The sequence below is a fragment of the Lepidochelys kempii genome, chromosome 14 (genome assembly GCF_965140285.1).
Source record: "Lepidochelys kempii isolate rLepKem1 chromosome 14, rLepKem1.hap1, whole genome shotgun sequence".
Lineage (NCBI taxonomy): Eukaryota > Metazoa > Chordata > Testudines > Cheloniidae > Lepidochelys > Lepidochelys kempii.
The window spans coordinates 41,319,725-41,334,857 of NC_136393.1; the positions used below are offsets into that span (position 1 = coordinate 41,319,725).

A 15,133-nucleotide genomic window follows, 5' to 3' on the forward strand; every position below is an offset into this window, starting at 1 on the left:
GAGAGGGTTGTCAGCTCTCCAGGCGGGGCCCAGCCCTGTGCTGGGCTGAGCCCTTCTCCGAGTGCTCATTAAGACAAGCGAAGTTCTAATGATCAGCGCGTCCTCCTGTCAGTCTCGGTACACTCACAGACACTGCAAGGCTCATTGGAGAGAGTTCTTTTTAGAAGGAGCTTTGCTAACAGGAATGGTTTTAATGAGCACAGAACGAAGCAGCCTTTTGGGTTGGTTTGTTTTTCTGTTTGTTTTTTTAAATATTTTTGTCCTAAGCAGAGCATCAGTGAAATTAATGTGTTTCAAATGAAATGGATCCAGGCTATACAGCAGGTCACCATCGCCTCCTGCAGCACCCCTTGCAGCTGAGGGGGGCTTTGCTGGGTGCTGCTTCTGTCTTCCCCCCCGGAGATCACGTTGACTTTAAGGCTAGTAGGGACCATCATGATCATCTGGTCTGCCCTCCTGCACATCGCAGGCCACAGAACCTCACCCACCCACTCCTGGAATAGACCCCCAACCTCTGGCTGAGTTACTGAAGTCCTCAAATCTTGATTTAAAGACCTCAAGTGACAGACAATCCACCATTTACACTAGTTCAAGCCAGCAAGTGACCCCGCCCCGCACTGCAGAGGAAGGCAAAAAAACCCCAGGCTCTCTGCCCGTCTGACCTTGGGGAAACCCCTGCCAAAAACCTGCATGTTCCCACGTCAACTTTTGAATTAATCACACATGTATCTCTGTTAGTTAACGTCCATTCACCTTAGTTCATAGCACTGTCAGGGTGCTCACGGCAAGAGAATCTCTCCTGTCTCATGTCAAGGAGAATAAACACATGCAAAAAAAAAAAAACCACACCCAAACATTGACATAATATCCCCTCTATTAGGGTTGGATTTTCAAAGGTCTTTGAGAGGGATATAAAGGCCCAGCTCCCCCAGAATTTCAGCTGGCCCCCGTGAGGCCCTTTGACAATCCTGGGCTCTATCATTTTCTTCACTAACTTGGTGTTTATATCCTGGGAGGCAGTAGCTGGGGAGCTGGGAGCCTGCTGTCTATTTCCATGCCTACCACTGACCAGCTGGGTGACCCTGAGCAAATCACATGACTCCGTGCCTCAGTTTCCCCATCTGCAAAAGGGGGTTAGCCATGCTTCTCTTTCTTGTAAGGACTTTGAGCTCAAGAAAATTGCACTGGGTATGTGGGTGTGATGGGGTGTCCACCCCACACAAGCCCTGAGTGGGTTAATGTGGGCTGGGAGGGGCCAATTAACCTTTGATTCTGCACCTGGAGGGAAACCAGGGCTTGATAGGGCCTAATGGCAGGTGAAGCCCAGCTGTGGGAGGAGCTGGGCGAGCATTATCAAGCTAGGAAGCCCATGCAGGAATGAGCTGCTGGGAGGCAGGATGTCTGCAGTTGTTCCTTGGAGAGAAAGGGAGTTGGCCTGGGACAAGGAGGAGATCCAGGGGGATAAAGAAGCCCTGGAGTTGTGCCCTGAGCCAGGGAGTCTGACAAGAGATCTAGAGGAGTGAAGTAGCAAAGGGGCATGGAGGAAGCTCCAGGGGTGAACCCAGGGGAAGGCAAGGAGATAGAGCGCTGGGCTGCAGCAACCAGGTCTGAGACTGAGCAGGCCTAGCTTGCAAGTCAGAGGGTGCCTGGGTCCCCCCACCGGCAAAGTGGCCCAGGGCCTGGTGCTGGGACAGAAGCTGCCTGAGAAGGCAGATGGACAGCTTGTCGGCTGGGACTGCGTTACCCTGAGGTGCCACATAGTGACCTGGCCGGAGGGCTGAGTCACAAGAAGGGAGCACCCTGAGTTATAGGGAGGGGTAACAAAGTGAGCAACTCATGGAAGAGGGCACCAGATAGGGAGAGAACTGATTCCCAGACCAGCTAGGAGGAGGTGTGCCTGCGTTGAGTCACTCCCTTCCCAGGGAGATCAGGCTGAGATTTCAAAAGTGCTGAGGGGATTTGGATGTCCACAACCAGCTGAATGGCAGTGAAAGTCCGTGTGTGTCTGTACTAAGGTCAGGGCTAGCTCATGCGCATTTACAGAGATGTCCTGGTCACTCCAATTTATGGTCCCCACACAGCTCTGCAGTATTTTTTTGGCCCTGCCTATGGGGGTCTGACCCCTTCTTCTAGTCTCCTCCTACCTGAATCAGGTTCAGGTGGAGCTAGCCTTTCTGTGGGCCAGGGTCAGGGGAGCCTTTGCACCTCTGGATGGGGGAGCTGAGAACAGGCAGGTTTGGGGCATGCACCAAGGACACACTGCTGAGAAGGGGGGTGCTTGACACACCAGAAACTCTCCAGCCCTGGGGTGGGGGGAGGGGAACCCGCACTAAAGTGAACAGGGGCAGTTCACGTGCCTCAGAGCTGTGCTTTCAGGCTGTATTGAGCCCTCCTGGGTGTTCTCTTTCAGCTGAGAACCTCTCAGGGAGATGAGTGGGCCACTTCCCACCTCTCTGAGCCCAATCTGCTGCAGATAGATGGGTGGATCCTCTCCCCGTCATTCTCCCCCTGCTTCATACAGTAATGGAGTGCCAGGGTAGCTCCGCCCTAGCCAAGGTTGGGAAGCCCTTCTTGTTAAGTGGATGACTCCAAGTGCTCTAAAATTCACATGCTTATGCAGATTCTGTTAAAACTTGCCATGGCAGTCCTGGTAGCAACTGCAAACATTGTGAGGCACTGCTATTGCACTAAACCAGTGGTTTTCAGCCTGTGGTCCACAGACCCCTTTGGGGTCCGTAGTCTGCGTAAGATTTCCACAGGGGTGCATACCTTCCTTGGAAATTTTTTAGGAGTCTGCAATGAATAAAGGTTGAAAGCCACTTCACTATAACCAAAGTATGGGGAGGAACACTGCGGAATCACAGAACAACCGTGCAGCTAAGGGGAAAGCTCGTGCCCTTCCATACCATTGCGTTCAGCAAAACTCAAACTTCAGGTAAGGTAGAAGCCCAAGTCACCTTAACTCTGCCCTCAGTGCGTGCTGCTCCTCCCCCATGACCATAATACACACGCTGCCTCTCTGCCTTGTCACGGCAATGGACGGGTATATCTACAGCTGCCTGGCCCTCAGTACTGAGCCAGGCCCTGTAAAATGTAACCAGACTTTTACAACTATGATGCTTCTCGGGGTGCCCAGGGCTGGGAATCACCTTGTTACCCCCTGCCTCCAGCACGAGGGAGTCCTGCCTGTGCTGGCTGAGTGAGAGCTCCGGACACAACTGGCGGCTCAGATGCTCTCCTTTGGTCTCCACCAGCCCTGCAGCCTCACAATCGATGCACCCCACCTCCTGAGTTCCTTCAAAGTGTCCCCTTCTGGCATCCACCCCGATCGCTGGGTTCCTTAGTTTCACCTTACCGCCCCCGGTCCTCTGTCACACAGCACTTGAGTTCAGTCACAGTAAAACAAAAGGGAATTTATTTGAGAAAGAACAGAGATTCACACAGAAACAAGTGTGAGTGACAGAAGCAAATGGCTACATACAAAACAAAATCATAAAGCACAAACTAGGGCCTAAGCTTACTCATGGTCACCTTTCCTATCTAATAAAGTAGATTCTCACCCCAAAGTTCAGTCTGTCACAGGGATTGCAGGCCCCACAGAGCTAGGACCTGGTCTTTCATAAAGTACCCCTGCTCGGCCAGGTACCTCCTCAGTGAACGAGTGCAGTCTCTTTCTCCTGTCATGTACAGAATCAGTCTTTTGTCTTTATTCCCAGACAGGGCCGTCCCCTTGCTGTCATTTTGTCTTTTTTGCTTCCACGGGGTTTTGATGTTTATAGTGTCTTTGGCTTTCCGTTGATTTTTCTGGGTTGGTAGACAATTGAGCGAAACGTTACATAATAGATGAGCCAGGGAGGGATGACAACTCCCTTCCAGTTAAATGGGCCATCACCGAGACACGATTCCCTGCTGACTAACTCTTACTCCAAGACCATAAGGGCAAAACTTTTAGTATAGCTACATTATTCCCTATATGTACACCTCGCAATAATTGAGTATCGGTACATTACAAGCTTTCAGTAGACACCTTGGATGCTACCCTTTATGGATAAACACGTTGAAAAAGATGTATTAGTTGTAGTGAGTTTGTCAGTTCTGAGACAGGAGTTGCTTGTAAACAGCAAACTCTTTGCCAGTTGGCACCAAGGGGCCCCTGTGTCACAACAATCCCTTCGCTGTTACATGCATGATACCAACTAACCCTATACTTTCCCTACCCATCATTAAAGCCGCAGACCACTCTCACATCCTATCTCACTGCTGTCAATACCCGTTCCAATACAGAATCGTTTAGGTCAGTGGTTTTCAAGCTTTTTTTCATTTGCGGACCTCTAAAATATTTTGAATGGAGGTGCAAACCCGTTTGGAAACCTTAGACATAGTGTGCGGATCCCAGGTTTGAAACCACTGATTTAGGTTGTGTCAATAGCAGGGCACTGAGGTCATCTTGCCCCGGGCAGTGAGGACCTCTCAAGGTTCCTTCCCACCCTGCATTTCTATGATTCACACAGGAACTTAGAGTGGAGCAACTCCTAGCTTGTCAGCGGCAAGGACATCCTTGGGGTTCACAATGGATGAGATAGGTACTCAGGCTCCCTGGACAATGAATGGGGAGCGACAGGACTAAGACTGGGAGTCACAAAAGCCAGCGTGCTCTGCAGGCAGGCGCCTAAGGTAGTTCCTGGGAGATGCTAAGAGGAGTGTGTCCCAAACCTGCCCCCTCAAAAAGTTCAGCGCCTAAATCCTGGCTGGAGGGAGGTGCATACTTCTGACTGGGGCTCTCAGCCCCTCTTTTTGAATCAGACACAGCTGCCCCATAACTCTGAGCCTCAGGGGTTACAGCACTCCCCAAGGACATGGGAGACCCTGGATCCAGTCCCCCTGCTCTAAAGGCATGTTCATTATTGAAAGTCAATCAATTATGACCCTACTTGGAGTGTAGCTTTTAGAAGGAGGCTCCAGCCTTCCTGTAAAGTCTCCAGATGATGGCAACTCCACCACATCCCTTGGTAAATGGTTCAGAGTTGCTCCAAGACAGAGGTAGGCAACGTGTCCGTACACGGAGACAAGTATCTGTAGTAAAAATTGTAATGTCCATGGCAATTGGAATCTGGGTTGAATGACTGAAAGACATAATCCTTCCTGCAATGTCTGTCACTAAGTCCAGTAATTTTGTCAAGTGTCCATTGCACAACATGGTGGTGCTGACCTGTGCTCCAAGAACGATTTGGGGATCTGGAAAACCAACCTTACAGTGAAAGACTCAAGAACCTCAAACTATGTTACTGAACAGGGAGACGGTGAGCAAAGCTTCCGTTGATGGTTGCCAGGGACTCTTTAGTCTCCTAGACAAAGGCGAAATGAGAGCCAATGGCTGGCAGCAGAAGGGAGACAAATTTGGGTGAGAAAGAAGGGGCACATTTTTAACAGTGAGGGCAATTGGCCATTGGAACAGTTTGTCCAGGGCTGTGGTGGATTCTGGGTCATTTGCAGTCTTTAAATCAGGGCTGGATGCCTCCTTCTAAAAGATCCTCTCTAGCTCCGGGACAAGCCAGGGGTGTTGCCAGGGGTGGGCTCGGGCTAGAGGGGGTTCACCCCCTGCCAGATCTGAGCGAGCCTCCCGCTTGGTGAGAGCCCGTTGGCTGCCCAGCAGGGGGACGTGCAGGGAGAGTCCCCGTGGCCCGGTGTGGTGCTGCAGGCAGAGTCCATCCTGAGCGTGCCCAGCGTGCCAGGCCTGTCCCCGGTGTGGGGAGTAAGATGGAGGGAGGGAGGGGAGGGGAGGGGGAAAGGGCTGCAGGGGAGGGAGGGAGACAGACACAGCCAGCTGCTGCCATCGGCACTGCCACACGGCTGCCTGTGCTCCCAGCCCCCCACCGCCCTTCCCTTTCCCCTCCAAACCCCCATCATAGACCCCCCAATTAATCCCTTCCCACAGTGCCCCTCAACCCTCTCCCATAGCCCCCCAACCAACCCTCTGCCACAGACCCCCCCAATACCCTCCTGCAGTTCCCAGCCAACGCCCCCACCACAGACCCCCATATAACCCCCAACCCTCCCCACAGCTCCTGTTTAAACCCATCCAACCCCTTTTACCCCATCCCCAAATAAACACATCCACCCACCCCCGGAGAAACCCAAACCCCACAAAACCTCCTTCTGCCACATCCCCCACCCACCACACTACACCAACCCCCTTCTCCCCACATATATCCACCTCATGGCACACCCCTCCAACTACACACCCCCAGAAAACATCACCCTGACAGCACCCCCTCACCCCACCCAGACCTCCCCCCGCCGCTGCTCGTCATCCCCCCAGCCCCATTGCCTAAGAAACCCACCTCTGAAAACCGTCCCTACGCCCCCATCCCCCACCATCCTCAAACCACTTCCCTCCCCACACCTCCCTCTGTCTTTACCCCAGCCCCTCCTGCCACCGCTCCAGCACCCCGACTCCCCCCAGGGCCCTTTTGTGGCCCCCAACACCCCGGTCCATCTACCCTACCCATCAGCCCGAATGCCCCCAGCTCCTGGCTACACCAACCCCCCTCTCCCTTCTTCAGTCGCTCCGGTCCCCTGGGGCTCACCCCGGAACCCCCCACAGGGCCCCTCACCCCTTTACCCTGGCATCCAGCATCCTACCTTCACCGTATGTGGGGCTGGGGACCTTTTTCCCCCTCCTTAGCCCTCCCCTTCCTTGTCTCCTTGGGGTGGTCAGAGGTCTGAGCCCCACTCATTGGAATGAGCCACCCAGCAAATCTAAGAGTGGGGAGAGCCAACAGGCCAGAGCAGGGCGCCGGGCCCAGTCCCACAGGACGCTGCTGTGGGGTGAGCGTGGGGCAGGCTGGCTCTCCAACCTCCCTCCCCTCCTTGCTGGGGCCTCATCTCCGCACCAGGCTGGGATAGAGACAGCCACCCCGACGCCGGAGAGTGGGGCCTGACCATTTCCCTGAGCTCCCCCAAAGGGTATCTTCACCAGCCCCCTAGGGCGATGGGCCTGAGGGGGGAATCGCTGGCTGGAAAGCTCCAGCCTCTGCTATGCGGGAGATGTGACGAAAATGATCAGAATGGATTTTTTTAACCTTAAAATCTATGTATCTAGGAGCTCCTCTCCCCCAGGGACAGCGGGTTAATGGGGAACTGTGAGTCTTGCAGGGTGGAGGGTAGGTGTGTGCACATGGGCGGGGCGGGGATTGTGAGTCTGGGCCCCTCTCTCTTTCCTCAGCTGAGTAGAAAGGAGCACAGTACAAACCACCTCCAAAGATTTTGACAGAAAACTGAAAACAAAGGAACATTTTTTTTCAGAAAGAGAGAGAGAGAGAGAGAGAGAGAGAGAGAGGGAAAAAAGGGTGGGTGAGGTGTTACCTTTGATTGGTCCAACTTCTGTTGGTGAGAGAGACAAGCTTTCATGCTTACACAGAGCTCTTCAGCCTAGGAAATGTACTCGGTGTCACAGCTAAGTACAAGGTGGAACAGATAGTTTATCATAAATAGTTCAAACACATTTCAGGGGACCATTCAAGTTGAAATGTCCCATTTAGTCGGGGATTGGTCCTGCTTGGAGCAGGGGGTTGGACTAGATGACCTCCTGAGGTCCCTTCCAACCCTGATATTCTATGATTCTATGATTAACACCTGTCAGGGTTCCTTCCCCACTCTGAACTCTGGGGTACAGATGTGGGGACCTATGTGCAAGACCCCCTAAGCTTATTTTTACTAGCTTAGATTAAAACTTTCCCAAGGCACAAATTCCACCTTGTCCTTGAACAGTATGCTGCCACCACCAAGTGATTTAGACAAAGAATCAGGGAAAGGACTACTTGGAGTTCCTGTTCCCCCAAAATATCCCCCCCAAGCCCTTACACCCCCTTTCCTGAGGAGGCTTGAGAACAATATCCTAACCAATTGGTACAAAGTGAACACAGACCCAAATCCCTGGATCTTTGGACACTGAAAAAAAAATCAATCAGTTCTTAAAAGAAGATTTTTAAAAAAAAAAAAAAAAGATAAAAGTCCCCTCTGTAAAATCAGGTTGGAAGATAACTTTACAGGGCAACAAAAGATGAACAAAACACAGAGGAACCCACTCTAGCCTTACTTTCAAAGTTACAACAAAGCAGGGATAAACCTCCCTCCAGCAAAGGGAAAATTCACAAGTTGAGAGACTGGCTCAGAATGGTTTGGAGGACATGGATTGAAGTCTGGTCCCTCTTAGTCCTAAGAGCAAAGGAACACAGAAACAAAGAACTGAAAACAAAGCCTCCCCCCCAGCCCCAGATTTGAAACTATCTTTTGTCCCCATTGGTTCCTTTGGTCAGGTGCCAACCAGGTTCCTCCTTACCTGTAATTTTAGGCTACCCTTATGGTTATGACACACACACCCCCAGTCATGGGAGGGAGGGTGGGAAATGCAGCTGTGTGTGTGGGGGGGAGCGGGGGTTAGTTGGTTACAGTTTGTTGTAATAAGCCATAAATCTAGTGTCTCTATTCGGTTCATGATTTTTAGTGTCTTGCAAAGTTATGAATTTAATTTTCCAGGCTCATCTTTTGACAGGGTTGTGCAGATTTCTTTTGAGAATGAGGACTGAGAGGTCAGATGTAGAGTGATTGCTTTGTGAAAAGTATCATTAAACAATTACAATCCACACTCGATGGGGATCACATTCTGAAAGAAATCTTTCCTGAACCCCCACTTCTGGCTTTCAGACAACCCTCCATCCTTTCCAACCTCACCATCAGAAGCAAGTTCCCCACAGATCAGGACACACCAACTCAAAGCCGCATCAGACCCTGCCAGAACAACAGATGCAAAAGCAGCAGACATATCTCCTCTGCTACAATGAGCAATACTTCCCCCAACACACCTTTCAAGATCCATGGGTCCTATCTGTGCCTATCATGACATGTGCTGTACCTCATCCAGTGAATCAAATGCCCAGACAACAGCTATGTGGGTGAAACCAGACAATCACTATGCTCTCAAATTTCAGAGTAACAGCCGTGTTAGTCTGTATTCGCAAAAAGAAAAGGAGTACTTGTGGCACCTTAGAGACTAACCAATTTATTTGAGCATGAGCTTTCGTGAGCTACAGCTCACTTCATCGGATGCATACCGTGGAAACTGCAGCAGACTTTATATACACACAGAGATCATAAAACAATACCTCCTCCCACCTCACTGTCCTGCTGGTAATAGCTTATCTAAAGTGATCATCAAGTTGGGCCATTTCCAGCACAAATCCAGGTTTTCTTACAATGTGTAGAGAGTTGTCACTTTGGATGGGCTATTACCAGCAGGAGAGTGAGTTTGTGTGTGGGGGGGTGGAGGGTGAGAAAACCTGGATTTGTGCTGGAAATGGCCCAACTTAATGATCACTTTAGATAAGCTATTATCAGCAGGACAGTGGGGTGGGAGGAGGTATTGTTTTATGATCTCTGTGTGTATATAAAGTCTGCTGCAGATAGATAGATAGATTTTAAGTGATTATAAGAAGCAGGCATAGAGATCAGAGTTGGTTACATAAGAAATACAAATAAATTTGCAGTCTAAATTCTACAAATGAAGCAACATTTGAATCAAACAGTTTCTCACCCTAATAAATGTTACAGGCAGCTCACAGTTCTCTATACACAGGCTGGAATCCTTTCCCAGCAGGGGACCAATTTTCCCCAGTTCAAAGTCTTTGTCTTCCAGACGATCTTCCAGGTGTTAAGATGGTGGAGGAGAGAGGCCAAGTGGTGATGTCATTGACCCTCCTTATACTTTCTCTCCAGGTGCTAGAAAGATCCTTGCTGTGAGGTGGGGTCGGGCAGTACCCACTGTGTACCTGCCCTCTGAGGATTCTCTGGGAGAGTGGATTCTTCTTGATGGGCCATCAACGCCTGTCTGGCCAGCGATGGGTGCCCCTTTGTTGTTACTGAAAGGCCAGCTGTGCCCATCTCACAATCCCACTATATTTCAGTAACACATTTAGCAATTCTTCATAACATCACATACAATGATAGTACCCACAATTCAACAGGATAGTAATGTTCAGCAGATCCAGACTTCTCAAATGATCCCTCCCAAGGCACACTTTGTACCAAACACAGCATCCTCCTATCCCAGTGGTGAATAGGGGGGTCCAGGGTACTATTTTGAGGTACAGAGGGTCACAGCTTGTCTTTGTAATATTCTGGGACCAACACAGCCACAACAGTGCATGACTTTTTTTTATTTTTTTTTTACAGTTTCCATCTGAAGATTTTCAGATGTCAGTTGCCAAAAAGCATTTTTTTTTCATTTTTCAGGTTTCAGTTATTTTGATGAAAAGTCAAAATCTTCTCTCCCCTCCTCCCCCTGCAACATTCCAACTATCTGTATCACTCTTAAATTTATATATATATATATATATGTGGGTGTGGGTGTGTGTGTGCACAAGCACACACATCTCTTGTATACTGCATTTCTGTATCAGGGCCCACTTAGACCCTCCTTCTTTCACAGTAGAAAGCAGATTGATTGATCCTCATTTCATTCAACTAGTCTGACTTCTTTGTGAGGGCCAGACATTTCCTGACAGCTTTTCTCAGGGCCTCCTTGACCTCTCTGTTTCTCAGGCTGTAGATGAGGGGATTGGCCAGGGGAGTCAGGACTGTGTAGCAGACAGAGAACCCTTTGTTCAGGGCTCTCAGGTTGCTGGATTTCGGTAGCAAGTAGACAATCATTATGGTCCCATAGAAAAATGTTACCACGATGAGGTGAGAGAAGCAAGTGGAAAAGGCCTTTTGCCTCCTGGTGGTGGAAGGGATTCTCAGGATGGTGCTAACGATACAAATATAGGATGTCAAGGTTAATAGAAATGGGGAAACTGCATCTGGGAAGGAAAATATGTAAAGAACCAGCATAATCTGGCTGGTGTCACTGCAGGAGAGCTTTAGCATTGGGGTGAGATCACAAAAAAAACTGTCCATTACACTGGGGCCACAGAAAATTAATTGTGACATAAAACGCATCATTATTGTACAAGGTAGAGATCCACTTATCCAACACCCAGCCGCTAGCTGGAGGCACAACTTGCCATTCATACAGGTTCCATAGTGCAGTGGTTTGCATATGGCTAAATACCGATCATAAGACATCACTGCCAGGAGAGAACACTCTGTAGTTGTTAGAAAACAAAAGAAAAAAAACTGTGTCATGCAGCCCCCCACAGAAATGGTTCTGTCCCCAGTCAGGAGACTGGCCAGCATCCTGGGCAGGAGGGCAGAAGTGTAGCAGATCTGCAGGCAGGACAAGTTCCCCAGGAAGAAGTACATGGGGGTGTGAAGGTGCTGATCAGCCACAACTAGCGCAATGATAAGGAAGTTCCCTGCCATGGTCCCAATATAGATCACTAGGAAAACCAGAAAGAGAAAGATCTGCAGTTCAGGGAGATCCCCAAACCCCAGGAGGATGAATTCTGTCACATCTGTTTCATTTTCCGCATCTCCTTTCTCCATGAGCTGCATCCTGTGATCGTGAAAAGTAATGAACATCAAAAGATTTGGCTGGACTATGAAATTAGATAGATTTCCATGTTTTGATCCCCTAAGAGTTCCCACTGCAAACTGAGAGCTGGGTTTATATTCTCTCACAACAGAGAAACTTCTTCACTTCAGAGAGATTCCCCCACACCCCAAAGAGCTGTCACCCTGTTAACTTGCCCCTCTTCTGCCCCATACCCCAACTTTTTTCATTAATTGATTCTTAGATTTAAGACTAAAAGGGACCATTTGGGGATGGAGGTTGACACAACTGATTAAAAGAGTTTTAAACTAGAAACTTGGGGGAGATGCTCAGGTAATCTCCATGCCTGATTCTAAGATTGAGAGGGCGGAAAATCAAGTCAGAAAGGATAAAGCAATGGAGAAAGGAGCCACAGTGGGTCGGAGAATGGACATTCAGAGGAAGGATAGTGCTGATACCAGTCAGATAGGTGACACTGGAAGAAGAATAACTGTACCCGATCAGGCAAGGAACGTGGGCGAAGCCAAGCAGCACCAGATAAGATGTTTGTACACCAACGCAAGGAGCCTGGGTGACAAAATGGGTTAACTAGAACTACTGGTGCTGGAAGTGAAACGAGATATTATAGGGATAACAGAAACATGGTAGAGTAATAATCATGACTGGAGTACAGGTATTGATGGGTGGATGCTGTTCAGGAAAGACAGAAATAAAGGCAAAGGTGGTGGAGCAGCACTGTATATTAATGATGAGGTAGACTGTAAAGAAATTAGAAGTGATGGAATCGATAAGACAGAGTCTGTTTCGGCTAAAATCACTTTGGGGAAGAAAGCTTCTGGAGGTTCTCCCAGGATAATCTTGGAGTCTGCTAGAGACCACCAGGATCCAATATGAATAGAGACCTCTTGTTAATGTTTGTAATGAAACAAATACTACTGTGAATTGTGTGATTAAGGGAGACTTTGATTTCCCACATATAGACTGGGGGACAAGTGCTACAAAAAGTAATTTTTCCTCTGCTGATACTCACACCTTCTTGTCAACTGTTGGAAATGGGCCACCTTGATTGCATTGGCTTTGTTGGCACGACAACAGTAATTTTCCTTCCCTTGATATTCACCCCTTCTTGTCAACTATTGAGAATAGGCCACTTCCACCTTAATTGCATTGGCTTGTTAGCACTGACCCCCGACTTGGTAAGGCAACTCCTATCTTTTCATGTGCTAGAATATATATTCTGCTTACTGTATTTTTCACTCCATGCATCTGATGAAGTGGGTTTTAGCCCATGAAAGCTTATGCCCAAATAAATGTGTTAGTCTCTAAGGTGCCACAGGGACTCCTCATTGTTTTTGCTGTTACAGAGTAACACGGCTACCACTCTGAAACTAATAATAGTAGTGCCCAGGTTTTCCTGGATGTGATTGCTGACAGATTTCTTCTCCAAATAGTTGCTGAACCAACAAGAGGTAATGCCATTTGAGATTTGGTATGGGTGAGCAATGAGGACCTCATAGAAGAACTGGTTGTAGGGGACAACCTTGGTTCGAGTGATCATGAGCTAACTGAGTTTCAACTAAATGGAAGGATAAACAAAACTCGATCTGCAACTAGGGTGTTTGATTTCAAAAGGGCTAACTTAAAAAAATTAAGGGAATTATTTGGGAAGTGGACTGGCGCGAAGAACTTCAGGATCTTAATGTGGAGGAGACTTGGAATTACTTGGTAGAAGTAGCAGAAGCTATCTGAAGCCAGCATCTGAAGCAAGGGGAAAAAATTCATAAGGAAGGGTTGCAGACCAGCCCAGACAAGCAAGCTTCTCAAACAGGTGATTAAGGGAAAGCAGAAAGCCTGCAAGGAATGGAAAATGGGATGGTTCAGCAAAGAAAGCTACCTCATGGAGGTCAGAATGTGTTGGAATAAACTGAATATGCCAAAACGCAAGCGGAGTTGGACTTTGCAAAGGAAATTAAGACCAATAGTAAAAGGTTCTATAGCCATATAAATAAGAAGAAAACAAGGAAAGAATAAATGGGACCACTAAACACTGAGGGTAGACATAAAAGATAATCTAGGCATGGCCTAACACCTAAACAAATACTTTGCCTCAGTTTTTAATGAGGCTAATGAAGAGCTTTGGGGTAGTGGCAGGGTGGCTTATGGGAACGAGGATATGGAAGTCGAAATTACCACGTCCAAGGTGGAAGCTAAACTCAAACAGTTTAATGGGACTAAATCGGGGTCCCTGGGTAATCTCCATCCAAGAATATTAAGGGAATTGGCACATGAAATTGCAAGCCCAATAGCAAGGATTTAATGAACCTGTAAAATTGGGGATCATATCCTAGGATTGGAGAATTGCAAATATACTGCCTATATTTAAAAAAGGGGGGGAAAGTGAGCCAGGAAACTACAGATTTGTTAATTTGGCCTGAATTGTATGCAAGATCTTAGAACAAATTTTGAAAGAGAAAGTACTTAAGGACATAGAGGTAAACAGTAATTGGGATAAAATAAATGTGGTTTTACAAAAGGTAAATTGTGCCAGACCAACCTGATCACTTTCTTTGAGAAGATAACTGATTTTCTAGACAAAGGAATTGCAATAGATTTAACCTACCTGGATTTCAGTAAAGCATTTGATACAGTTCCACATGGGAAATTATTAGTTAAACTGGAGAAGATCAGGATTAATATGAGAATTGAAAGGTGAAGAAGGAACTGGTTAAAGGGGAGACTACAATGGGTCATACTGAAAGGTGAACTGTCAGGCTGGAGGGAGGTTACTAGTGGAGTTCATCCAGGATCAGTCTTGGGACCAATCTTATTTAACATTTTTATTCCTGACCTTGGCACAAAAAGTGGGAGTGTGCTAATAAAATTTGCGGATGACACAAAGTTGGGAGGTATTGCCAATGCAGAGGAAGACCAGAATATCAAATAAGAAGATCTGGATGACCTTGAAAACTGGAGTACTCGAAATGGGATGAAATTTAATAGTGCACAGTGCAAGGTCATGCATTTAGGAACTAACAACAAGAATTTTTGCTGTAAACTGGGGACGTATCAGTTGGAAGCGACAGAGGAGGAGAAAGACCTGGGTGTATTGGTTGATCACAGGATGACCATGAGCTGCTAATGTGATGCAGCCGTGAAAAAGACTAATGCAGTCCTAGGATGCATCAGGTGAGGTATTTCCAGTAGAGAGAGGGAAGTGGTAGTACCATCATACAAGGCACTGGTGAGACCTCATCAGGAATACTGTGTGCAGTTCTGGTCTCCCATGTTTAAGAAAGATGAATTCAAACTGGAACAGGTGCAGAGATGGGCTACTAGGATGATCCAAGGAATAGAGAACCTATCTTATGAGAGGAGACTCAAAGAGCTTAGCTTGTTTAGCCTAACCAAAAGAACGCTGAGGGGTGATATGATTGCTCTCTACAAATACATTAAAGGGATAAACACCAGGGAGGGAGAGGAGTTATTTAAATTAAGTGCCAATGTGGACACAAGAACAAATGGATACAAACTGGCCATCAACAAGATTATGCTTGAAATTAGATTAAGGTTTCTAACTATCACAAGAGTGAAGTTCTGGAACAGCCTTCCAAGGGGAGCAGTGGTGGCAAAAAACCTAACTGGCTT

The 15,133-nt window shown here is 47.9% G+C and overlaps 1 protein-coding gene across 1 annotated transcript; it reads right to left on the minus strand.

Moving 5' to 3' along the window:
• Positions 1-10,521: 10,521 nt before the first annotated feature.
• LOC140904649 (olfactory receptor 2AP1-like) lies at positions 10,522-11,490 on the minus strand. Its single transcript, XM_073327082.2, has one exon. The coding sequence runs from the start codon at positions 11,488-11,490 to the stop codon at positions 10,522-10,524; it is 969 nt and encodes a 322-aa protein (XP_073183183.2).
• Between the last annotated feature and the right edge of the window lie 3,643 nt (positions 11,491-15,133).